This window comes from Ixodes scapularis, unplaced genomic scaffold (genome assembly GCF_016920785.2).
Source record: "Ixodes scapularis isolate PalLabHiFi unplaced genomic scaffold, ASM1692078v2 PGA_scaffold5__190_contigs__length_132052651, whole genome shotgun sequence".
In the NCBI taxonomy this organism is placed as follows: domain Eukaryota; kingdom Metazoa; phylum Arthropoda; class Arachnida; order Ixodida; family Ixodidae; genus Ixodes; species Ixodes scapularis.
In genome coordinates this window covers 40,541,683-40,567,295 of record NW_024609880.1, presented here as the reverse complement: position 1 = coordinate 40,567,295, position 25,613 = coordinate 40,541,683, and the positions used below count along the sequence as shown (strand labels likewise).

Below are 25,613 nucleotides of genomic sequence, written 5' to 3'. Positions count from 1 at the left end.
TCTAGGTTGTGTTAAAAAAGGCGCTGATGAATGATTAAATATGAACGAGTTGATCAAGAGGAAGGTTTGTCGCTTTATTTTAATAGAAATATAAAGTGGCATAAAACATGTCTAACTGCATCAGGTAGACTAGTTGCCTTATGTTATATAAAAACCTATTTTCATTGTAAAAAAACTTTATGTTTATATTCTTGTGGCGTTCAAAGTTGCGTCTACGTGCAATAGAAAAAAGGTTGCGTCTGAGACAAGGTGTTCCTCTCGCAATGTTGTTTTTACAAAAAAAAAACTTTCTTTTTCCTAAAGTAAGGTTTATGCTGTTTTGTGGACATGTTTTCCTCTTTTGAAAAAAAAAATAGTGGTGACCGTCTTTATCTGGACACACCCTAAAATAAAACTCAGTAAGTGTTACATCGCAGGATGCATTCTTTGCTTGTAAATAATGGTAAATTAACCCTCAGAATACATCTATTTATTTACGATGGGTATGCTTATAAAAAATCACACTACAACCCCTAGTTGTGTTTGGGGGGTGTGCATATATGTGTCAATGAAATATATATATATATATATCCCTATTCGTAAGCAGTTTTTAACCCCGCATATGGGATTTTGGTAGTCTGCGTTTGATATGACTCCACAAAACGGCTCATTACACCTTTTTCACCTTTTCGATCTAATAATAATAATAATAATAATAAATTGTTTATTTTCCATCACATACAATGACGGATGGAGACCGAGGAAAAAAGCTGCATCAAGCAGCTTGACTAGCCCTCGGCCCCCACACAATTTGGCACACAGCGGCGATGTGGTAAATTAATTAGTTACAAAAAACATACACACATAAACACACACAAAAGTAACATTTGAATATTTGAAGAATCTAAAAACAATACATATGGCACGAACTGTGCTCAAAGTGACTACGAAAAGCAAAAATAGATTCACGTGATCCACAGGAACAACTTGTAAACTAACTATCAACACAACATAATCAAAACAATTAATTAGAAATTTTTATAATTTACACATCGGAATTCGAAAAAAACAATCGAAGACCTTTATTTGAAGTCGTCGATAGCTGCACATTTGCTACGGAAAGATAGTTAAGTAGGCTAGGAAGGGTATAAGATATCATTTGTTGACCATACGTTGTCCTATAAGTTGGAACTCTCCAATTTTCTACGCTGCGAGTTAGGTACGTCGTCACTTTAGGTGTTAGAGAAGCTAATTGAATAAGATTTGCAACATTTGTCTGCTCATGAGACTTATAAGTTCTACATAGACGGTACTTATAAAAACTACTTACTTGCATTAGATTCAAATTTTCAAAAAGAGGTTTGCTAGGGTGATCATATGGAACGTTACAGATGTTTCGAATAATTTTTTTCTGGAGCATAAAAATTTTGTGTATGTTTGTTTGCGTAGTATTTCCCCATACTAAGTGACAGTAATTTATGTGAGCAAGAAATAACGAATGGTAAAGCATTAATTTAACGTTCGCCGGAAAAATAGAGCGATGACGGTAGAGTAAGCCAACAACCCGTGCCAGTTTTGATAAAATGCAATGAACATGTTCATCCCATGATATACTTTCTGAGAAGATAACACCCAGTGTTTTAAAGCTACTTAAAATATCGACCTTAGTTGAATTTAAAATAATATCACATGTAATATTAATGCTCTTATTTCTGGAGTGAAATAGAATGGCCTTGGTTTTGCTAACATTAATTTTTAGAGCATTATCTTGGCTCCAGCTGACTAGATCTTTTAAAGTTTTATTAGCACTGATTACAAGGTCGTGAAAGCAATATCCTGTAAAAAAAAGGCTGGTATCATCAGCGTAAATGACATATTTAATGTTTTTATTTATGTTAACAATATCATTGACGTACAAGTTGAACAGAAAGGGACCTAGAATGCTGCCCTGTGGAACGCCAGATGCGATTGGTTTAATGTCAGAGGAGTACCCGTTAATATATACGTATTGTTGACGATGCGCAAGATAAGACTCAATGAGCGCTGCGACTTTTCCGCGGAATCCGTATTTCATTAGTTTTTTTATTAACAAATCATGATTTAAATGATCAAAAGCTTTTGTAAAGTCCACAAAAACACCAAGAGCAATTTTTTTATCCTCAAATGTTTGAAAAATGTAATCTTTTTGTTCTAGCAAAGCGAGCTCTGTAGACAGCTGTTTACGGAATCCAAACTGCGATGGTGTGATCAAACTATATTTATCAGAAAAATGCACCATTCGATTTAGCAAAAGTTTTTCGAGACCCTTTGAAAATACAGATAAAATTGAAATGGGCCTATAATTTCCCAAGTCATTCCTGTCACCTTTTTTATAAAGAACAGTGACCTTTGCGATCTGCATTTTTTTAGGAAACTTACCACACAGGAAACATAAATTGAAAATGTGCGTCAAACAAGGAGAGATTATATCAACTACATATTTAATCGGACTTATTTGAAAATCGTCGGCATCACAGCTGCTACTATTTTTTAGCGACAAAAAGGTCTGCGTCACCTCCGTATCTACGACAGGGTGAAGAAAAAGAGAGCTACTGTTATCGTGTTCAATATACACACAAGCATTTTCGTCGGGATTATCTCGTGCCAAGCTCACAAAAAAATCGTTAAAAGCATCTGCCAGCCGTCTTTTTGTTAGTTCTACGTTACCTAAGCAGATTCTTTCAATTGGTTTTGATTCAGGTGACAAGTTTAGAACGTTATTCAGTTTTTTCCAAGTGATATCTGCTCGGTGTGATGTTGATAAAAAGTAATTTTGAAAGTATCTTGATCTAGCATTTCTGAGTTCCTTTGTAAGCCTGTTGCGAAAGGATTTGAACGCTCTAAGGCTTTCTGAATCTTTTGTTTTTACAAATTTTTTGAACAAGTAATTTTTTTTATTAATCTTGTTTGTAAGTTCTGAAGTGACCCAAGGCCCACGATTTTTCTTAGAGAATCGAACAGATTTATAAGGAAAACAGAGTTTATACAACTGCTGAAAATGTTCTAAAAACAAATTATAAGCGCCATCTACATCCTCTTTTTGAGTGACTTCACTCCAGTCAAAGGCTGCAAGTTTGTGTCTAAACTCGGAAAGGCTGCTTGTGGTAATATTCTGAAAAGAAATACTTTCTTGAATTTTCTTATTCTTGATTACTTTTGTCACGCACATGAACACACCCAGATTGTCACTAATATCAGTACATATCACTCCTGATTTTGTACGTGCCGAGTCATAGTTTGTTATAAGTAAATCAAGCAAAGTTGATGATTCTGATTTTATTCTCGTCGGTGACGTGATGAGATTTGTGCAACCATTGCTGCTAATTACCAAGTTCATTTGTCTGCTGGTTGGGGTATCCGCGAGCATGTTAGTATTAAAATCACCCCCCGCAATAATGCTATACCTATTGTCATTAGCAAAACTAAAGTAGGAATCAAGGAAAGCAAAAAAGGCTGCAAGATTTCCACCTGGTGGTCTGTAAAAGACTGACACAATGTTACTGTCCACAAGCAAGGATAACACTTCATAATCATCATTGGTGCACGAGTATTCCCCTAACATTTCGCTGCGAAAACTTTTATTAATCAATAAGGACACCCCTCCTCCGCGACCGGATGTCCTATTCAAAAAATACCCATGATGCATAGGCAATTCAAAAGCACAACTTTGATCAGCATACCACGTCTCCGATAACATAATAATATCGAACTCAAAACAAAATTCATCGAAAAGCAAACCAAGTTCAACAGTTTTATTCCGAGCGGATCGGGTGTTTAAATGAAAACATTTAAGTGACTCATCGTTTTCTCTTACAATAAAGGTTTTAAGTTCGGAGGCCGAAAAATAATTTTGTTCCGGCATTAACGTTAATGAAACACACAAACATCATCAAAGAATTAGTTCAAGCGCTCGAAATCTGCTTCAGATTTGATAAGAATGACTCCATCACCATCTTTACGCCTCAAAAAAATTTTGCCATTTCTATGCCAGCAATAGCGATAGTTACTTTGCCTTGCCCATTCCCTTGCTGACCACAGCAGAGCACGGTTTTGTTTTGTCATGTTCTCAAGGATAAACCCATCCTCATCCGTGCGATTAAGTGTTTTTCTTTTGTCAAACCACTGTTCTCGGGTGGCCTGCTTCGCAAAACGAACGATAATACCAGGGATTTTTTCTGGCCGAGCTGGCAACCTATGTACAGCCACGACATCACTTTCGGATAGCTCGGGTACGCCCAGTTTATCTGCCATCTGGTTTATCTTGCTCAGCAAGTTTTCGCGTTCAGATACCGCAATGCCTTGGATTTCCGAATTCATCTTCCTGGTTTGCCATTCAAGGGCATTCATGTCCTGTTGCATTTGAATTAAGTTCACGTCCTTCTCGCGTTTTTCGATGTTAGCTACTCGTTTTTTCAAATCCTTTATTTCGCCATCCTGTTGCCGCATGTGTAGAAGAACCTCGTCGTATTTAGCGGACATCAAATTCACGGATTGTTCGATAGCCGAAACCGTATCCTGCAATGTCACAAGGGAGTCTAGTTTTCTGTTTATAGTAGCAAGTACAGCTGCTATGTTGCAATCATCTTGTTTTTGTTTTCCGCTTTGACTGCCCCTCGATTTCGCCGTCTGGCACGTCTGGCAACGCCAGGAGTTACGCCAGAATTCCCGTTTTGACTTAAACGTTTCGTCCGTAACACCGGAACAGGCTCCTAGGTGGTAGAAGTAGCCACATTCTACACATTTCAACGAGTTACTTTCAACTTGCAGTTCATCATCACAACACGGACAAGTATCAGGCATGGCACCAGCACAGGAAAAACGAAGTCATACGAAACACTTATCTCCATAAGTGTTTCGTATGACTTGTCGTTTTATGCTCATCAATCTGTGGAAATTTACAATATCTGTGTTTTTATATACTACTAGTTCAATCACAGCAACTAGAAATCAGAAGCACGCTCCGGCTCCCGGAAATCTTTTGTGTCTCAGGACTGAACCTTTGGAAGATGAAAAAAAAAAAAAAAAAAGTCCAGCCAAGTTGTTTGAATGGTTTCCCTCATGAAAAAGGATGTATCTACCGCTTCGTTCCTCACATCTTTTTCGTCTCGTGCTTACTAGCAGGAGAGTTCAAAACATGAGGCAGCAGCTGCGCATCCCTGCGCTTGAATGGCCCCCAATAGGCGGCAACTCCAATATTACTGCAAGCATCTGGAGCATAATGAAAACAACCTTTCGAAAGATCGTTCCAAGTGGCAACGGCGAAGCATCTGTGGGCCGCCATAAAGGAGGAGTGGGAACGTCTGCGCAACAACCAAGACAGTGCGCAAAGTTTGTACTCCTCGTTGCCCGGATGCCTTCAGGGTGGGGTGAATGTCACCTTATCCCACGCACGGCGCTAGCCTTCGAGAGAGCTTAGCACCCGCGAAAACATTTTTCGTGTGTTGCAGGTCAATACCTAGCAAAAGAAAGAAGTAGCAGCTTCTGCTTTCTAACATTGCAGTTCGTAGTGGTTGGACTTTGCTTGTTCGGTTTATTGGGTGGCGGAGTTGGAGGCCTCCTAATTTTCGTGGCATTTAGTTACTGTTACAACGCAATTATAAAAGACGGGGCTGACGTCATTTCTTTGTGGGTATTTTCCAGCTTACAGTGACAATGCTGTATCACGTAATATAGCTGGTAGTACCCACAATCAGACCTCCTCCGAATAACCAGCAAAGAAGGGCGTTAGGGCTGGTCATGCAAAACGGTGTCCTTTGAAAATGGTGATAGCGGGAAGCAAAATGTAATGGCACATAGAACACACGGTTTCTGCCAAGAAAAAAAAAGAACAAAACGGCTAATAATTAAGGGAGGAGTCCCAAGTTGCCAAAAAAAAAAATCCCAATTTGCTTGGCTCATAACACGCAACTGGCTTTGGATGCGTCGTTTAAAGGGACCATAAAATTAGGCTTGGGCTGGGATAAATTAATTTAGATTTGGATTTTTCAAAAAGCGTATCGTTTAGTGGGACAAAAGTAAGGAGGTAGAAAGTCAAAAGCCTCTGCCTTTTAATAGTGATACATCCGCGGTACCCAAAGCCTGTCACCCGGCCCAAACACATGTCACACAACACCGGACCTGCCTTATTCCCTTCACCCCTAAGCTGACAGCAGGGTGTAATCTATGCGCTTGCCAGACCAATCAGCCACCTTCCTTTCCTCACCTGACCTCATTTTCCGGGCGTGTGCATGCACGAGAGAACGTGATTACATGGCAATAGTGTGGCTGGCCAACGATCACGTAGCTTCCACACCACTGTCAGCTTCGGGGTGAACGGAGTGGAGAAAGCAACTTTTGTCCGGGTTTTGAGCTACGGGCTAATCTTTTAGGAGGAGAATGGCGGTGTCCGTGTATACAATAGAGGGTCCGAGAAAAAGGGGAGTCCCTCGTTTTCGTCCTCTTGAACTGTTTGGTACTATGCGCGTTTAGTGAGTTGAAGAAGAACGCTAAGAAAGAAAAAGTTGAAAAATCGTTTCATGACCCTTTTAAGTAACCTTGTTTTGCTGTTTGTGTAAAGGATGTAATACTCTTAAAAATATAGGAAGTTTGGGTCGCAAATTCGCAAAAACAAAGTGCGGAAATATTAGGCTCATACAAAAAGAAAGCTGTCACGCTGCTGGTCAAAATTAAGTGATTTATAAAATTTTGGCGCTCAAGACTTCACAATGCGAGATGTCAGGCCGGTGGTAAATTATACAGAGCAGAAGTTGTAAGTGATCCAGGTCGATTTTCCTATTGAAAAATCTCATTTGTATGCGACATTTTTGTGTCCAATAAACGCATATGAATTGTACAAGATGCATAAGAACATATAAGAACCATATAAGAAACTTGCGCGAAGTTTCTTATGAATTCCTCATATGGTTTTTATATGTTCTTATATCTCTTATACAGTTCTTATATGGTTTTATATGTTCTTATAAATCTTGTATAATTCATATGTTTACTGGACACAAGAAATTTATCATAAAAACCTTCACCTTTTCGAAGCTCCAAGCCGCCTGAACTGCAGCGCCTCGTGCAGAAGCCGTTGTTTCCGTCCGTCAGCATGGTTACATGTGCAATTCAGTTTCTCTCAAGGTCCTAACAGCGTTTTTCTTTGTTTATGGGACAAGGCGTTTCAGCTGCAGGGTTCATATGTGCTAACTGGAGTGTGAAAGAAACTTAGTTGATTATCTAAACGGTGGGCCTAAAACAGCCCTTTTCTCATGGGTTTTTCTTTCTTCCTGCCAAAGCTGACAAATTATGACAGAAAATGAAGAGTAAACACGCTTAGTAAACCAGCGACACCTCGGGGTTTTACAATGCCCTGCGCTGTCCCTTTCATTGTGCCTTTGGAATTCGACCATTTTAACCGTGACTACACTTTGCAAGAGCTTTTCGGTAAGAAGACGAGCTTGCTTCCGGTGTTTTTTCGCGCGTCAATTAACACAACGTAGAGTTTACGATGAAATAGGCTTCTCTGCTCCATTTTAACCGTCAGTATTACCGGTCGCTACGAATAAAGATAATGTAGCTTTCTGTAAGAATTCCTTTCGGCTTCACGCAGCATTTTTGTGTTCATACCTGCATCACGTGTGTTATAAACTTCACGTTGTGTTTGAATTTACTCTCATTGTGACCATTTCTCCTTGACTTTTTGCGTTGTATCTGCACCATTATAGATGGCACTTCGAAGCTTTAGAGGTGACGTAGGTATCTGAAACTGAAGTTTTGAAGGGCGACGACAAATACTGACATGTTGTCGCCAGGCTTACGACATCAAAACATTTTACTCTAGGTTTTTTGTCATCGTCTAGCTTTCTAGTGCGAGTCTTAATATGAAAAACAGTCGTAATCGCGAAGCGCATGCAGTCTTTGCAACTGACGCTGCGGCAATTTCAAAGTGAAATGTGCGCGTGCACAGCTTAATTTGAATTGCGCTTGTGCTGTCGCAATTCTCAAGTTTGTACTGAAACAAATTAAACGGTGGGTACATGGGCGCCAGCTGCCTTCACCGCGTATGACAGAAAGTTATATTCGCATACATCTCAGTTTTGCACGCGCACTTACTTTTTTTTCTATGCCGCAGAAAGGGAAGGGCATTTCGGAGGTGCTCTTTCGGTGTACTTGAGCAAGACATACGGTTTTCTCACTTTCCGAAAGGACGAATACATATGTACTCAGCTGCGAAGAACGCACACAGGGCTCTTAATTTATAAAATTTCATAATGGATGAAAAGACAAAAAGGAAGCGATTCAAAGGTAAGTTGAACACGGGTTTTTCCTCTCTTTTATGCCTCGCGCTCGAGGGGGTCGTGCTGTCTGGTGCGTGTAGCGGACCGCCGAAACGCGAGACATGAAAGGCACGACAAAAGTAACTTTCACAGTGTTGGAAAATTCTATATGTACATTCTATTTAAAGAATTACGTCAAGGAGGTTTGGATGAGTCGTACTCACTTGAAGTACCATCGGGTTCAAATGACATGATAACAGTAACGGAACTTCGAGCCCACTATTGGCGCAGCTTCGAAGCTTGGATAGTGCTTGACGAGGTGCGATCACATCGTAGTAGGACGCACAATCTCGCAGTGCCCTACTCCGATGTGCTTAAACATCACCAATCAAGACAGAGAGAAAATATCCTTATTGACCCTTAGTTCAGTGTGTCAAGGGGGCATCCAGGAGGAGGCCAGTTAAATAGGGCTGAAGACCGGGGATCACACAGGGCTGGTAGCATTAACCAGTGCTTTCAGGTCCTCTTCGATCGTGGCGATGTGATGAAGTAGAGCGTTCAATACATACCTTGGCAAACCTCACTCATAAGGGCCCTCACTCACCCTCATTCACCCTAGTTTTCATGGGTGAGGTGAAAGTGAGTCAGTTTCAGAACCAGTAAAATTCATGAGTGTGAGGGTGAGTGAGGGCCGTGAGGGCTGTGAGGACCGTGTCTGCGTGAGGGCGGTAAGTGCGTGAGGGTTGTGAGGGCCATGAGTGCGTGAGGGCCGTGAGGGCAGTGAGTGGCGTGAGGGCCATGTGTGCGTGAGCGGTATGAGGGCCGTGAGGGCGCATGAGTGCGTGAGGGGTGTGAGGGCCATGAATGCGTGAGGGGCGTGAGGGCGATGAGTGGCGTGAGGGCCATGAGTGCGTGAGGGGTATGAGGGCCATGAGGGCGGTGAGTGCGTGAGGGGTATGAGGGCCATGAGTGCGTGAGGGGCGTGAGGACGGTGAGTGCGTGAGGCCCCCTTCAGATAGAGCAACTTTCTCAGCCATTTTAGTGTAGCTGACGGGTTGTTCCCTAGCTTTCCCTAGATCGACTCGAATTGCTAAAATCGGGTCCCGCTCGAAACAAGCGAGCAACTCGGAGCAATTCGAAGACGTTTGAAGCGGCGGCATCGAATCAGAGACGCGATATTTTCACGTGATACCTCGTGCCGATGATGATGACAACAAAAGGATCGGGTCTGGTTTGAAATTGATCATTTTTGAAAATAAACTGTTTCACAAAGATGCATTAGTATTCTCAACCAGATTTAAATGCATAAAACACGCTTATAGCGCATAATTTTGTGTCAATAGTGCAAACAATTAATTTCATGATGATGACGGCAAATTGCAGCAATTGGTTTCTGCGTGTGAACGCGGGCGGCCCGTGTTCCTGATGTTGCGACGTCAGGTTTCTGGGCAAAATTGCCCCATCAAAAAAGGGCCTGAGTGGCCTGAGGGCAATGAGTGCGTGAGGGGCGTGAGAGCTATGAGTGCGTAAGGACCGTGATGTCGGTGAGTGCATGAGGGGCGTGAGGGCGATGAGTGAGTGAGGGGCGTGAGGGCGGTGAGGTGGGCTCGGTGGCTGTGCCACAACACGGTCCATTAACCCGCTGTCCTACACCATGCAGGTCCTTACCTCGTTCATCACCCTCGTCATGGTTCCAGCCTTCCTGAATGATACCTGGATTATCGCCACGGAAAGTACGCCCCTTCGCCACGCGCACGGCTCGAGAGATTGGCAGTCATCAACAGCAAACGCGCCGCTAAACCTTGTGGCGCTGCCATCTGATCCGTGGATCCCCAGTTCATCGTGGGAAGCACCATCGTCATCGACGTCAACAGATGCGCCAGTCATAAAAGAACAACATCCGGCGACTGCACTCTGTGGGCTCGGTGGCTGTGCCACAACACGGTCCATTAACCCGCTGTCCTACACCATGCAGGTCCTTACCTCGTTCATCACCCTCGTCATGGTTCCAGCCTTCCTGAATGATACCTGGATTATCGCCACGGAAAGTACGCCCCTTCGCCACGCGCACGGCTCGAGAGATTGGCAGTCATCAACAGCAAACGCGCCGCTAAACCTTGTGGCGCTGCCATCTGATCCGTGGATCCCCAGTTCATCGTGGGAAGCACCATCGTCATCGACGTCAACAGATGCGCCAGTCATAAAAGAACAACATCCGGCGACTGCACTCTGTGGGCTCGGTGGCTGTGCCACAACACGGTCCATTAACCCGCTGTCCTACACCATGCAGGTTGGTCTGTCATACGTTAGCTCGTCTAAGAAATCGAGCAACTATCTTTTAGTACAGCTGCCGAGCCTGCAGTGTTGCATTGCCGTTGCTAGAGAATGTGCTCAAGTCATCCGCCGCTTACTGATGTTGTCTGGAGATGTAGAGACTAATCCGGGTCCTGTTACCTCAAGTGAAATCCTAAGCGAGTTGCTGAAGCTGTTTGCAGGTCAAACTAAACTCATCGAGGAGGTAAAGGGCCTAAAAAGTCAGCTGCAGATAACCGATAGGACCATATCGGACCTAAGCAGGCGGATGACTGACCTGGAGGGTCATTACCAAGGCCTTTCCACGCTACGTGCTGAGGTGGAGGCCACGGTGACCAGGGCCGCCCACGCGGCTCGTCAGGTCTCTGACCTTGAGGCCCGTGTGGACGACACTGAAAATCGATCCCGACGAAAGAATCTAATATTTTATGGTGTGCCCGATCCCTCACCTACAGAGACTTTTGCCCAGTCCGAACAAAGAATCATTCGCCTTTGCTCTGAACATTTTGATGTAACATTAGACTCGAAAGAAATAGAACGTGCCCACCGCCTCGGGCGTCATTCGGTCGAGCGTCCACGACCAATAATAGTGAACTTCTCCTTTTTCAAAACTAAAGAAGCCATCCTTTCGAATGGCCGTAAATTAAAAGGTACTAACTTCAGCATGGGCGAAGATTTTTCCCGCTCAGTTCGCAACGCACGGAAGCACCTCCTTGCCTTTGCTAGAAGCAAATCTGCTCCCTTTTCCTTGCGCTACAAAACACTGCTCATCGGCGCAAAACGTTACGTTTTCGATGAATCATGCCAATCAGTCAAAGAAATCTCATAGCAATCGCACCGTCAACAGAAAATTACAACACGCCCCCAACGTGCCCCTCGAACTAATCTTTCTTTTTCGGTGATCTTTACTAACATACGCAGCTTTCTTCCGAAGCGCGAACTCGTATCTGGCGTTGTATTATCTTCTGAATGCAATGTACTTGTGCTCACTGAAACTTGGCTAACCAGTGATGTTACTGACTCCGAAGTTTTAGCGTACCTGCCAAATTTCCGTCTCTTTCGTAATGATCGCAAAGGTACTCGCGGGGGATGTGTTTTCATTGCCGTAAACCATCAAATACCATGCACTACTATTAACACTTCATCCGATCTGGAAATACTCTGGCTCATCTGCCATGCCGCTCCTGAAACAGTGCTGTTGGGTGTCTGTTACAGGCCGCCGCATAATAGTCCCGATTTTCCGGGGCAGCTTAACGATATGCTGTGCCACCTCAATGCAAAACATCCCAATGCCCACATACTTCTTTTTGGCGATTTTAATTACCCTTATGTCGATTGGGCTAACGTGGCGCCTACAACAACGAGTAACGCAGAAACGAGAGAATTTATCGATGTTTGCCTCAATTTTAACCTGTCCCAAATATTAACTGAGCCAACACGTGTCACGCAAGAGACTGCAAGTCTCTTGGACCTAATATTAACCAACCGTCCTGACAGTATGTCGTCAATTACTTACCTACGGGAAATTAGTGACCATAAGGTCATTCACGCTGATTTTATGTTTTCGCCGACGTTGCCCCCTTCTCAAAATAAAACAATTCGCCTCTACAACAAAGGAAATTATGAAGCGATAAATAACCATTTAACCAATTTTTTTACTGACTTTGAGGCTGCTTATCGAAGTCGATCCATCCATGAAAATTGGGTACTACTCAAGAACAAGTTTAACGAATTAATAAATACATTTATTCCTAAAATCAGTTTTCGTGTTAGCCGACAGAAGCCATGGTTCACTAAAACCCTTAAGAGGCTGGAAAATAAAAAAAAGCGTCTTTTTCGCTCTGCGAAGTCAAAACCAAACCCATGCGCGTGGGAAAGGTACTACGAGGCCGAAGAAACATATTTAAACGCGATCATTGAAGCCAAGCGCTCATTTTTCCTTATTGACTTACCAAACATATTAATCAATAACCCAAGAAAGTTCTGGCAGGTCATAAACCCTCAGCAGACTCCCGGTTTAACTCTTGCCGATGAATCGGGGAATGTGCTTAGCGATAGTGAGTGCGCTAACATGTTTAATATCGCGTTCTCATCAGTGTTTACTCAAGAGCCCGACGCACCACTCCCACCTGTAATCATAACTATTGAATCGGAAATGCACCCCATCTCATTTTCCACTGCCGGTATTTCGTCTATTATTGATAACATCAAGTTGTCATCATCAGCGGGCGTCGACGAAATCACCTCGAAATTTTTGAAGAATTGTAACCATGTATGTTCATCATTTTTCTCACTTATGTTCTCGCAGTCACTTTTCACAGGCGGCATTCCAGATGACTGGAAGGCGGGGAAGGTCGTTCCCGTTTTCAAATCAGGCAACAAGGACTCTCCATTAAATTATCGACCCATTTCCTTAACAAGCGTGCCCTGCAAAATCATGGAACACGTCATTTATACCCACGTTATGAACTTCCTGGACTCTAACCAATTCTTTCACTCTTCTCAGCACGGGTTTCGCAGGAACTTCTCCTGCGAAACTCAACTAGCTCTCTTTCTCCACGACTTGCATACCAATCTCGACTCTAACTGCCAAACTGACGCTATCTTCCTGGACTTTGCAAAAGCCTTTGACAAAGTACCTCATAGACGCTTACTACTAAAACTTTCTCGGCTAGGATTAGACCCTGACGTCTTGAAATGGATACAGGAATTTTTGACTAATCGCTCTCAGTCCGTCCTCGTTAATAACCAGTCCTCCAACTGCCTACCAGTATCATCAGGTGTTCCCCAGGGCTCCGTCTTGGGCCCACTGCTATTCCTCATATATATTAACGATTTACCCTTACACGTTACTTGCCAAATCCGTATGTTTGCCGATGACTGCGTTATTTACCAACCAGTTGCTAACATTTCTGACCAACTCAATCTACAGGAAAACCTCAACCGCATCCAGGAATGGTGCGACCACTGGCTCATGTCACTTAATCCTAATAAATGCAAACTCATGTCCTTTCATCGCCGAACCAACCCTTTCCTTTTTCCCTATTCAATTGCTAACACTCCCGTCGAACTAGTACAGTCCTATAAATATCTTGGTGTCACCTTAGGTAGCGACCTATCATGGCGCGCACATGTCACTAACATTATCTCATCAGCAAATAAAAGTTTAGGATTTCTAAAACGCCATCTACGTACCGCTCCTCAAAGCATAAAACTGCTAGCATACAAATCACTCGTAAGGTCAAAGCTGGAATACGCATCCCCCATCTGGAGCCCGCACCAAGCCTATCTCAGTTATGCACTCGAACAGGTTCAGAACCGCGCCACCAGATTCATCCACTCATCTTACTCGTACAAAGTTAGTATCTCATCCTTAAAAGCTGAATCGGGCCTTTTAGACCTCTCCTCTCGTCGCCAAACTGCTAGCTTATGTCTATTTCACAAGTTTTTCTATTCTCCGCTCCATCACGCGCCCTACATTGTACCCCACGCCCGCATCTCTCTCCGAACAGGTCACCCATTGCAGGTCACCCGTCACCGCACTCGAACTGCCACTTTTTTCAATTCCTTCTTCCCCCGTACTGCAACAGACTGGAACGGCCTTCCCGGCGAAGTTGCTACGATCACCTGCCCATTAAGGTTTGCTGAAGCTGTGTCAACCATCAATCCAACGTAACAACCTATTGTTCAAGTTATTGTTTTTTTTATATATTCTCCCACCCCTTATGTAATACCCCTCCCGAAGGGGTCTTTAAGGAAATAAAGTGAAGTGAAGTGAAGTCGGTGAGTGCATGAGGGGCGTGAGGGCGATGAGTGAGTGAGGGGCGTGAGGGCGGTGAGTGGCGTGAGGGCCATGAGTGCGTGAGGAGCGTGAGGGCGGTGAGTGCGTGAGGGCCGTGAGGGCGGTGAGTGCGTGAGGGCCATTAGTGCGTGAGGGCCATGAGTGCGTGAGGGCCATGAGTGCGTGAGGGCTGTGAGGGCGGTGAGTGCGCGAGGGGCGTGATGGCTATGAGTGCGTGAGGGCCGTGAGGTCCGTGAGTGCGTGAGGGCCATGAGTGAGTGAGGGGCGTGAGGGGTATGAGTGCGTGAGGGCCGTGAGGGCCGTGAGGGCGGTGAGTGCGTGAGGGCGATGACGGCGTGAGGGGAGTGAGGGCCGTAAGGTTCAGTGAGGGTGAGTGAAGGGCTGAAGGTGAGTGTGACTGCGAGGATGAGGGTCAATGAGGGGTTGAAGGTGAGTGTAGCTGTGAGGGTGAGGGAGGGGCTTAGGTGAGTGTGGCTGTGAGGGTGAGGGTGAGTGAGGGCGACCTAAAATGTCGACCTCTTGTTCAAGATGGCGGGAGCAAGTTGATTATTCATTGGAGACCGCCACACTTAGCCGCGTAGTGGGTCGGAGCCTGGGAGGGATTGTGGAAAGTGTAGAACGGGTGAATGACTGTGTATGGCGGGCAGTGCCACTTTGTGTGCTCATTGTTGGGGTAGCCAGGGCAGAAGGGACATTTGGCTGTCACTTGAGCTCCTCGGAAGAGATGAATCGAATGAGCTCGACGTAGGGTGGTGGCTTGTCGTCGGGAGAGGGAGAGTGGTTGTGTTATGAGGGTGAGTCTGGTTTCGCGGAATTCTCGGAGTATATCGGCGTGTTGTTGGTGCTTTCTGGTACTTTGTAGTTGGGGCTCATAGGATTTAGGCGAACTGAACACAGGTCCCGGAATGGACGTGACTTGGGAAGCAAATGTGCGTTTTCGTTGCCTGGGATCAGAGCGTGGCCAGGAATCCAGTGGATGTAGAAGTAAAGGGTGGTAGTGGTGTCGAAAGCGGCGCGAAACTCGCGTGATATGTGGTTGGGGCGCTGATTGTATTGAAAGGCACGGAGTGCCTTTTGGGAGTCACTCAGAATTGCGATGGAAGTCTGTCCTTCGTAGGATTTGGCGATAGCATGGCGGATGGCAGAGCAGATCGCCTCTGCTTCCAAGTGGTCTGCTGAGGGAGCTTAAGTATACGTTTGAGTGAGCAAGGTGTCGGTCTGGTGGCAGTGAAAGGCAGTGCGACCAAGTTTGTTGCTGCTATCGTAGCTGGCCTCCCTGTAGTAGATCAGGCGGTGGTTGGCCTAAAGAGTGTTTATATTTTGGGTTATGAGTTTGGCTCTGTGCTGGCGGCGTGCAGGGTTTCTGTCGGGATTCATGTGCTTGGTATGGGGAGGATTCTGATTTGGGGCACGGTGTCCCAGGATGGAGTGATGTTCTCGACGGGAGTCATGTGTGAGGTGTAACCGAGAGTCTGGAGAATGTAGCGACTTGGCAGGGACTTGGCCGGGCGTTGCTGTTGTCCCAGTCAGCTCTCCTAGAGGAACTTTGTAGTTTCTCTAGGAGGGCGTAGTGTTGGACGCGGAGGGCGAGACGGGAGGGTTTGCGGAGTTGTGTTTAGGTGTGTTTGAGCTGGCTGTTCGTGAAAGGGGTGTAGGGAATGTGATAAAGTACACGAGAGGTACATGAGAGCTTCGATGGCGCGGGTCATGTCGTCGTGTTGAGACCTCTCTGGTGGCGGGAGATCCGACCAAGGATGTGTGTGATTTAATTGACTTGTTTGGAGAAGGTGGTTATGGTGATGTTCCTGGCACCGTTGTTTTAAATGGTGAGACCTAGGAGTTTGATGGGGTGCGTTTAGGGTACAGGCTTGCCGTCGAGGTGTATAGTGATGAGGTCTCTGTCAGGATAGTTTTTGCGGTTGGAGATGATGAGGAGTTGGGATTTAGATGAGGTAAAGGACAGAATTCTTTTGATGTCGTAGCGTACGAGTGTCGCAGGCGCGCTGCAGGGTTTCTTTCTGTTTACCTGGGGATCCGGTGTTGATCCACAGAGAAACATCATTATCATAGACAAAGAATTTAAGATGGGGAAGGGCGACAAGTTCTGCGGGAAGTTTTCTCATATTAAGATTGAAAAGTGTAGGGGAAAGGATCGAGCCTTGTGGCACGCCTCTGCGTGAAGGAAAAGGGGTGGAGTTGCGTCCAGGGATTTTAAAGGAATGCTGCAGTGCGGTTCAATAAAATGTTGTGAATACAGTTATACATTCGAGGGCCGCACTTCGTTTTTTTGGGGGGTGTTGAGTATTGAGTCATGCGACACGTTGTCGAAAGCCTTGTCGATGTCGAGGCTGAGAACGGAGCGGAGGTGTGTGGTGCTTTTCTCTTGAAAAATATCGTTTGTATAACCGGAGAAGACAGTCTTGTGTAGAGATATTCTTCTGGTAGCCAATAAGCGTAAAGCGTAGGGCTTACACGTGCTCAAGATGTAATTCGAGGCGTGTGAGGACGCGTCTCTCGAAAAGCTTGCCAATGTACGATGTAAGAGAAATAGGTTTGAGATTTTTTACTTCGGGGGCTTTATTTTGGTTTGGGGATCATGATGACGATGGCCTGTTTATACTCTGCCCGTATGTCGCCTGTTTGCTAAACATGATTGAAGTAGTCTAGCAGTTGGAGTTGTGCGTCGTCGGAGGTTACGGAGAAGTTGATATATAATTTGGTCTTCGCCGGGTAATGTGTTTCCTTGGAGTGAGTGAGTGCACGCTTTAGTTTGTTGACTGGGAAAGAGTTATTCATGTCAGATGGGTCGAGGGGAAGGGTTCGAGGATTTTGTGTGTGTGGTGCTTCGGTTAGTAGAGGGAAGAAGGTGTGGTAGAGTTGTTGCTCGAGTTCAACTGGGGTAATTTTGTTGGCGAGAATAAAGCAAGTGAGGGGGTCGCAGAGTTAGGTGGGTGTGAGGAGGGTGCGTAGCATGCGCCATGCCTTGTTAGTGCCTAGTTGGCCATAAAGGGAATCGCAGTGTTGGAGCCACTTTTCAATAGTGAGTTGATATGCGTAGGTTTCGGCTTCTGCAGTGGTGACGTGAATTTTGTACCTGAGGTGTTTAGAATGTTTGGCTTTCTTCCACCTTTTCACTAGTTTATGTCTTGCTTTCCATATGTCGAGAAGATGGGTGAAGATGGGTGTCAATGTATAGGGTGGCGGTTGTGGTTTGAGCTTCCTTGGTGTATTTGGGCTGGGCCTGGAGGAGATGGTTGGCCCAGGCACTCCCTATCGAAAAAAATGTCTGTGAGGCCCACTAGGAGTTTCTGTGAGGGTTTGACAGGCCTTTTCGGATATCCTGGAATGTACGATGGATCTTACACCAGTATACTTAGACTTTACTTCAAGTATACACAACCTCTCATTTATTTTGTACTTTACTTCAAGCACTTTTTGGATTTACTTTAACCGAAAATGATTGTTCTACCTGCCCGCTGACCGCCGGCGAGTCGCCACTCATCGGGGGGTAGCGGTCAGAACGAAAAGTACACTTTTAGCATATGTCTATTGTACTATCGGGGAAAAATGAAATGCGAACAGAGGAGCGCGTGGCTCGCAGTGCAGGCTGCGCCGCCTGGAAGTGAGCCTAGGAGCGAGGGTGTGTGGCCTACTCCGACGTGTTCACGCCCCTCCCTCTGCGCTCCCCAAGCTTCAGCAGTGCGCCTCTTGGTGCGCTGAAAGCTATCACCGCTATCTTTGCTGGCTCAGCGCGTGCGGTGCAAAGAAGCTCGCCGCACTCGCCGAGCAGGCAAAGATAGCGGTGAGAGCTTTCAGCGCACTAAGAGGCGCACTGCCGAAGCTGCGGGAGCGCCAATCGAAGGGCGTGAACACATCGAAGTAGGCCACGCACCCTCGCCCCTAGGTTCACTTCCAGGCGGCGCAGCCTGTACCGCGAGCCACGCGCACCTCTGTTCGCATTTCATTTTTCCCCGATAGTACATAAAGTACACCTTTTAGCATAATTTAAGCTAACTAGAGGTATACTTTTAGTCCGCTTCTAGCTATTAACCGCACAAAATTAGTACTAAAAAGGGCTCTTGCAGCATGTTTTAGTGTACTACAAATATATTGATATCCTATTTTTGTTTTATAGAAGTGTAAAAACGTATGTTTGTAGTTCATTCACTAAGCACACAAAAAGTATACTTTTAATGTATTAATTTTTACCAAGGCCTTCACACTTGAATGAAAACAAAGCCGTGGAGATATTTTTTTATTACTCAAATCAACAAGAAAGTAATCATCATTTTTAGCACCTCCATCGCCTGCGCCACCAAAGAGAATTACATGTGACTGCTGTGATGTAAACAGGATAATTTGAGTTATGGTATCTGATGCGTGTTCCTTCGAATACTGTTCTAAAGATCCCTTCAAATAGGTGGGTTGAGAACAAAAAAAAGGAAAGAACAAGAAAATTTTTCCGAGAACACTCTGCAAACCACGCGGACGTCGGGTATTGTAAAAGTACGCTAATTGGCAAAATAATTGCCTAAAACTTACTAATTTACTTTTAGAGCGCAGCTCTTAGGCGCCCGTTCCCGGCTTGACCGGCGTCGGCGTCGCCGTCGGCGTAACCGCGAGTAACCCTCGTAACCCTCGTGAGGGTTACGAGGGTTACGAGGGTTAATCTCACGAGGATTACGGTCACGAGGGCTACGAGGCTTACTAACACTCCTAACCCTTACGAGGGTTACGAGGGTTATGGGAGTTACCCTCACGAGGGTCACGAGGGTTATGAGAGTTACCCTCAGGAGGGTCACGAGGGTTACCCTCACGAGGGTCACGAGGGTTACGAGAGTTACCCTCACGAGGGTCACGAGGGTTATGACAGTTACCCTCATGAGGGTCACGAGAGTTACCCTCACGAGGGTCACGAGAGTTGCCCTCACAAGGGGTACTAGGGTTACCCTCACGAGGGTCACGATGGTTACCCAGGTCACGTGACCCCCCGTTGACGTCATCGCCACTGATGACGTCACCGGCATCCGGATCGTCATCGGCATCATCACTAATGACGTCACCGGCATCCGCATCGTCATTGTCATCATCACTGATGACGTCATCTCTGACGTCACCGATGACGTCACCGGCATCAGCATTATCATCATCATCATCACTGATGAAGTCATCAGTGACGTCATTGATGACGTCATCGGCATCGTCACGTGACCCCCCCCCCGCCCCCCTAGGTCACTTGACCCACCCCCCCCCCCAGTACCCTTCTTTCCTCCTCCTCAAGAGCTGCGCTCTAATTCGGCGTTACAGGGAGTTGTAAACGGCTTTCATTTTTTTAGAGCGAAGCTCTTAGGGGCCCGTTCCCGGCTTGAGCGGCGTCGCCGTTGGCGTCGCCGTTGGCGTCGCCGTCGGCGTAACCAAGGTCACCCCAAGGTCACGCGACCCTCAAGGTCATCCCAAGGTCACGTGACACCCAGTCACGTGACCCCCGAGGTCACGTGACTCCCCTACGTCACGTGACCTCCCGAGGTCACGTGACAACCCCCCAGGGTCACGTGACCCCCCGCCGAGGTCACGTGACCTCCCCGATGACGTCATCGTCACTGATGACGTCACCGGCATCCACATCGTCATCGTCATCATCACTAATGACGTCATCAGTGACGTCACTGATGACCTCACCGGCATCCGCATCGTCATCGTCATCATCACTGATGACGTCATCAGTTACGTCACTGATGACGTCACCGGCATCCGCATCGTCATCATCACGGATTACGTCATCAGTGACGTCACTGATGACGTCACCGACATCCAAATCGTCATCGTCATCATCGCTGGTGACGTCATCGGAGTCCGCATCGTCATCGTCACTGATGACGTCATCAGTGACGTCACTGATGACATCACCGGCATCCGCATCGTCATCGTCATCATCACTGATGACGTCATCAGTGACGTCACTGGTGACGTCACCGGCATCCGCATCGTCATCGTCATCATCACGGATGACGTCATCAGTGACGTCACTGATGACATCATCGGCATTGTCAGGTGACCCCCCAAGGTCACGTGACCCCCCCCCCCCCAGGTCACTTCACCCCCCAGTACCCTTCCCTCCTCCTCCTCAAGAGCTGCGCTCTAATTTGGTGTTACGGGGAGTTGTAAACGGCTTTCACTTTTTTAATTACTAAAATAAACATATACTAAACTAAATACTTGCTGAGCGTTATCGAAAATCTCTAAATAAGTCATGTTTATTTTAATAAAACTGAAAACACATGGCATGTGGGGGTGTGCAAAAACTCCCTCTCTTGCAGCAGACGAAAGACTTGCGATGCAAAAACGCGTATTACAAAAATAAAACCGTACTATAATAGTCAGGATATTATTTTTGTGAAATCACTTATCATGTTCATATGGAATGTGCACGCTGTTCCCCGCAGTAGGAAGCCCACCTCCACTTCAACTGGATCCCTGTCTGGATCTCTATCTGTGCATTTGCTCGATGATGACACCTGATCATATTGTCCATTGAGCTTCCTTTTCGTTTTTTGCTCCACGTGAGACCGCGTTTTCCGGTGTCTTTGTTTGTTGTTAACTGAACTACGACAAAATTTGGTTTCCGGCTATTCTTTTTTTTTGCTTTTGCCCTGTAAGCGCGTGCTGTCGGCATCCGTTACCGAAAGTAATATTACCACCAAACATGAAAATATCAAGGCACGCTATTAGCTCATTCGGCGCCTGCATTTTTAACCTGTCATCGATATAGTCACTGGCAGGATTAAGACAGCAGCCCTCGATGCTTTCAGTTGCCCTGCCTCAAGCATGAGCTTTCTATCTTCTATAATAACCATGTTGGAACTTAACCCGAGACTGGTGTAGAAACAGAAACTTAAAAGTAGAAGGGACAGAGATAAGTGAAGAAGAGAACGTCTCAAGACGTTCTCTTCTTCACTTTTCTCTTACAGAAGATTGTCTTACAGAAGATTGGTCCTCTCGTTTCTGGAGAAAAACGACATTAAATTGTAATCCGTGAATTCGAAGCAAAAGGCTTCGATAGTGGAACGCGTACAACGCACCAAAATGAGTCGGGTTTACAAGTACTTTGAGTATGCACGAACCAAACGATTAATTGAAATCCTCCCAAAAATCGTCAGATCTTATAACTTTAGCCACCACAGGACACTGAACCTAGGCCGGTCGATGTTACCCCACAGAACCAGACCGAATTTTTCTTTCACTTGTTCTCCGATCCCGGTCGCGTGAAAATACCTAAATCTCGCGTGGGTGAGCATGTGCGCATCTCTAAAGATCGTCACGTTCTCTTGAAGAAGTACAAGCAGTCGTTCACGGACGAGGTGTTTATCGTGGATCGAATTCGATTAGGTGTGCCCAATACCTACCACCTAGTCGATATGGTGAGAAAATAGCCAGTTCTCGGCTCTTTTTCCGAGGCAGAACTGCAGCGCGTTTCCCTGGCCGAAAACAAGACCTAAAATAACATTCCGAGCTCTCGAGATATATCAAAACCTGTCTAGACTTGCCCCTGCGTGACGGAATTATAGATAGCCTTCGTCGCATGAGCTGGAGCAATGACGCGTTCAAATTCCGTGGAGGGTTGTTTGTTTGTTTTTTTCACCCAGACTACGAAAGCCATTCCCGAGGTGACGAGTCCGCGAGCACCGTTTGAATCACGCGCGCGAAATCACGTGATAGGAAGACGAGCAACGTTAGCGCCAAGTGATGCATTACGTCACACGACCATCGTCACATGACCTGCGGCAATAACGCATCCTGTTTTTTAACCGCATTACAAAAGCCAAATGGCAGGAAAACACGTGATCTGAATTGCGCACACACACACACACACGGACAACTAAGACGAGTTAAGCGGTCTCGGAAGCAATGTGCTCGTAGCTCATGCAATAAATACAAAAAAATGTGCTCGTAGCTCAGGGTGTAGGGTGCCGAGCTGCTGTGCCCAAGCTAGAGGGGTCGATCCCCAGCCGGCCGCGGAGCCTTTTTTAGCGATTAAAAAGCATTTACCGCGCAGCGATTCAAATAATGTCACGTGACCATCATGTGACCGCAGCGCAGCGCCCTCTTTCGGATGCAGCACAAACCCTGTGCGACATCACGTGAGCGCCCTCTGTCGGACGCACCTCGAACCCTGTGACATCACACGTGAGACGCTCTGAGCGCCGCAATTCAAGCCCTATAGCGCCCTCTGTCGGACGAAGCTCGGACCCTGTGATATCACATGGTTGTTATCAGATGATGACCACAGCTGTCAACACCTGGTCAACCACGCTTGTGGTTTGAGGCCTGAGGTTTTTGAGGTTTTAGGTCTGAGGTTGAGGTACGTGACCTCACACCTGTACGTGACCTCACACCCGGGGGGCGGGACCCGGGCGAGCTCCGATTGGTCACTGGCCAACACCCTGTGGGCGGGGCCTCCTATGTCGGTGGGCGATGGCGTGGCTATCAATGCCCGCGACCTGATATTGGTCACTGGGATGCGAGAGAGGTAAGGGGCCCCGCCCTACTGCGCTGTGATTGGTCGGATTGGGTCTGGCCCCGCCCTCCTGCGCTCTGATTGGTCGCTGTGCAAACTGGTACTTCTTTTCCACTACTCATGTGACAAACTTTCTGGTCTCTGTTTGCTGTTTGCTTCCAGTCTATCAGAAAACAAAACAAGGGTCACCTGCAACAAGCAGTGACTTTACTGCCCTACTGAAAGTAACTTTCATGCCATTATTTGCTCTGAGTCCGCCTCTGCCTTTCTAACTACTTTATTTCTTTATATCCCCTTGGTCATTCAATCACTGGACGCACGCCCTTCAACCCTTTAGACGTCTATCTTTAGCCTCTCGGGTTTTATTTTGTAGCTCTTAACGGGACACTGACAAGTTATTTATGCTCGCCGATGTTCTTAGTTGTACGTGACATATGAGAGCCCGACTACCCAGAATAGAATTTCATACTCAAAATTCGGTTTCCTTCCCCCCGAAATCCGCCGATCATTAAGTGGTCGGTTTGAGTCGCGCTCATTCTCTTTTCCGTAGTCACGGACCGTTTTCTAAGGCTTAGACACAACCACCAAATTTAATCAAATTCCTTGGTCATTGAAAACACACACTCAATATTAATACTATTAAAATAGGAAACCTAATTTTGTAGCTTCTAAAATGCTGCAAATACGTTGATTGAAAAAAATTTTTCACACAGAACCGGAAGCATTCTGTGCGTTCACAGCGTAATTGTCAACATGGCGTCGTTTCGCGAATCGTTGGACTAGTGGTGACGGCGATGGCAGTGGACTACGGGCGTGGAACCTCTACTTCAGAACTTTCGTTAGCGGTACTGGCAAATTCTGTCTTCCTTTGAAAGATAAATTTCGAACCAATCAAAAGAATTGGCATTGATCCCGTTAAACACGCTCGACCACCAAGTCGATTTGCACGAAGACGTCGCCGACCCGTCGCCCCCTTCTCGTGGCTGAAGACATCGCTCGCGCAAACGTCAAGCACGAAGTGCGTAATTCGAGTTGAAGATGCACGCGTACGATTTCTTTACCAGGGGCGAATTTGGCCAATGCGTGGTGCTGCCCGGCTTCGACCCGGGAGTGCCTTTACTGGAGGAAAATCGACAGCAAACTTTCCAACCTACAGTTTGCCGGCTGTGTTATAACCAACCGAAGTGTTTCCCCATTACCTCAGTGGAAAGACGTTCACTTCACAAGCGACGGAACCGTACTCGATCCCGTCTAAAAATGTTTTTTTTTGTTATGTTTTCGTTGTTTTTTTGTTTTCTTTTGGGGGTGGGGGGTGGGGGGTGGGGGTTTAGGCATTTTGTGATATTTACATTATTTTTTACAATTATCACTGAAAAAAAAAAAGAAATCTTGTGGACGAAACGTCGCTGGACTAAATGGTAATGGATTTTATTTTTGACAAATGGGAACTCAATGTAATCACTTTCCAAAAAATGCAAGGAACATATAAATCGGGTAGCGTCCGCTTTCCGAAGTGCCCGTAAATATTCTACAGGAATTGCAGCCAGCGGTTGGTCCCGATCCCGTTGATCTTCCGGAAACATATGCAGACTCTGCCGCACAATTCCACTTTTTTTCGGACGCAGGACAAGTTAGGCAGCATTTCACGCAACCTCTTAGTGGTATTCTTTTCGAAGCCGATCACGAAAATTCACCACGGGAACTCACTACTCATCTCCAATTCTTGAATGTACGAAACAACTCATCTTTAAGGAAAATTTTCAAGCAGAACAGCGAGAGGAACAAACATAACTGCAACGGAATCGCAACGGCAAACAGTTCCTCGCCACCCATGTCGTCTGCTGCGCACAGAAAACAAAATTAGAAAAAGAAGCGCGCGGTCGGGTGCAGCCACGTGATTCCGGCCACTCCCCCCCCCCCCCCCCCCCCCACTCTCTCCTCTCCACTTCTCCAACCTCCTTGCGGAAGATTTGGTTTCGCTTTCGAGCAGATGCGTTTTTTGGCTTTATTAAAATATATGGGACTGTTTTAATATATTATTTGGGTAGTCTTCCGACACCATAACAAATCGCCTCGAAAAAAATTAATAAAAAAAAAAAAAAAACGTTTGGGGGTGTCAGTGTCCTTTTAAGCCATCACGCCTCTTATACAAGAATGTAGCAAATTAAACGCAGCATAACTCACCCAAATGAATGTGAACATGCACTCGATCGTTTTGTATGCAGGTAGAAACTTTCAAATACAATAGCAAACATTATGTTTCCGTACTCGGCATCAATCAACAGTAGGAAAGAAGCGATCAGGCAAAATAGTGGCCATTGTGTTCTTTGTAGGCGAAAACATGTTGCGAGGTACTTAAAATGCTGCTTGAAAATTTTCCAAAATATACGGTAGTAAAAGGTTTAAAATTGAGTGGGTTGACCACTCACACCATGTCAGCAACAAGTTTAGCAAATACCACGAAAACGACAGCAATACCCACCCCTACTAGCGAATCCTGAGCATGGTCACGGTGGCGTTCCTGGTGCCCTCGTGGTGACGTCACCAGCATCTTTTTTGCTCACTAGACAAGCTTCGGTGGTGAGAGGGGCTAAGAATACTAAAACGTGTGGAACAAGAGGCTGACAGGTCTCACCATCGTTTTGTGCGAAACCCCAATACAAAACGGTCAAGCAGCTTCCCCAACGCTTAGCTTCTAAAGGACTATGTG

At 45.9% G+C, this 25,613-nt stretch overlaps 1 protein-coding gene across 2 annotated transcripts; it reads left to right on the top strand.

The window, feature by feature from the left end:
• The first annotated feature begins 9,903 nt into the window (after positions 1–9,903).
• On the top strand, positions 9,904–14,341 carry LOC120838324. 2 transcript variants are annotated; one of them, XM_040208202.3, is made up of 2 exons: positions 9,904–10,563; positions 14,099–14,341. In XM_040208202.3, the coding sequence occupies exons 1-2, from the start codon at positions 9,928–9,930 to the stop codon at positions 14,222–14,224; spliced, it is 762 nt and encodes a 253-aa protein (XP_040064136.1). In that variant the 5' UTR covers positions 9,904–9,927; the 3' UTR covers positions 14,225–14,341. The 2 variants fall into 2 exon arrangements, with proteins under 2 accessions (XP_040064136.1, XP_040356310.1); XM_040500376.2 differs by lacking the exon at positions 14,099–14,341 and adding an exon at positions 10,564–11,633 and having other exon boundaries at positions 9,904–10,248.
• The last annotated feature ends 11,272 nt before the right edge of the window (positions 14,342–25,613 follow it).

Coding starts and splice junctions, on each gene's coding strand:
- LOC120838324 (XM_040500376.2), top strand. CDS start 9,928: ATGCAGGTCCTTACCTCGTTCATCACCCTCGTCATGGTTCCAGCCTTC. Junction 10,249..10,563: donor CGCTGTCCTACACCATGCAG/GTCCTTACCTCG, acceptor TACACCATGCAG/GTTGGTCTGTCATACGTTAG.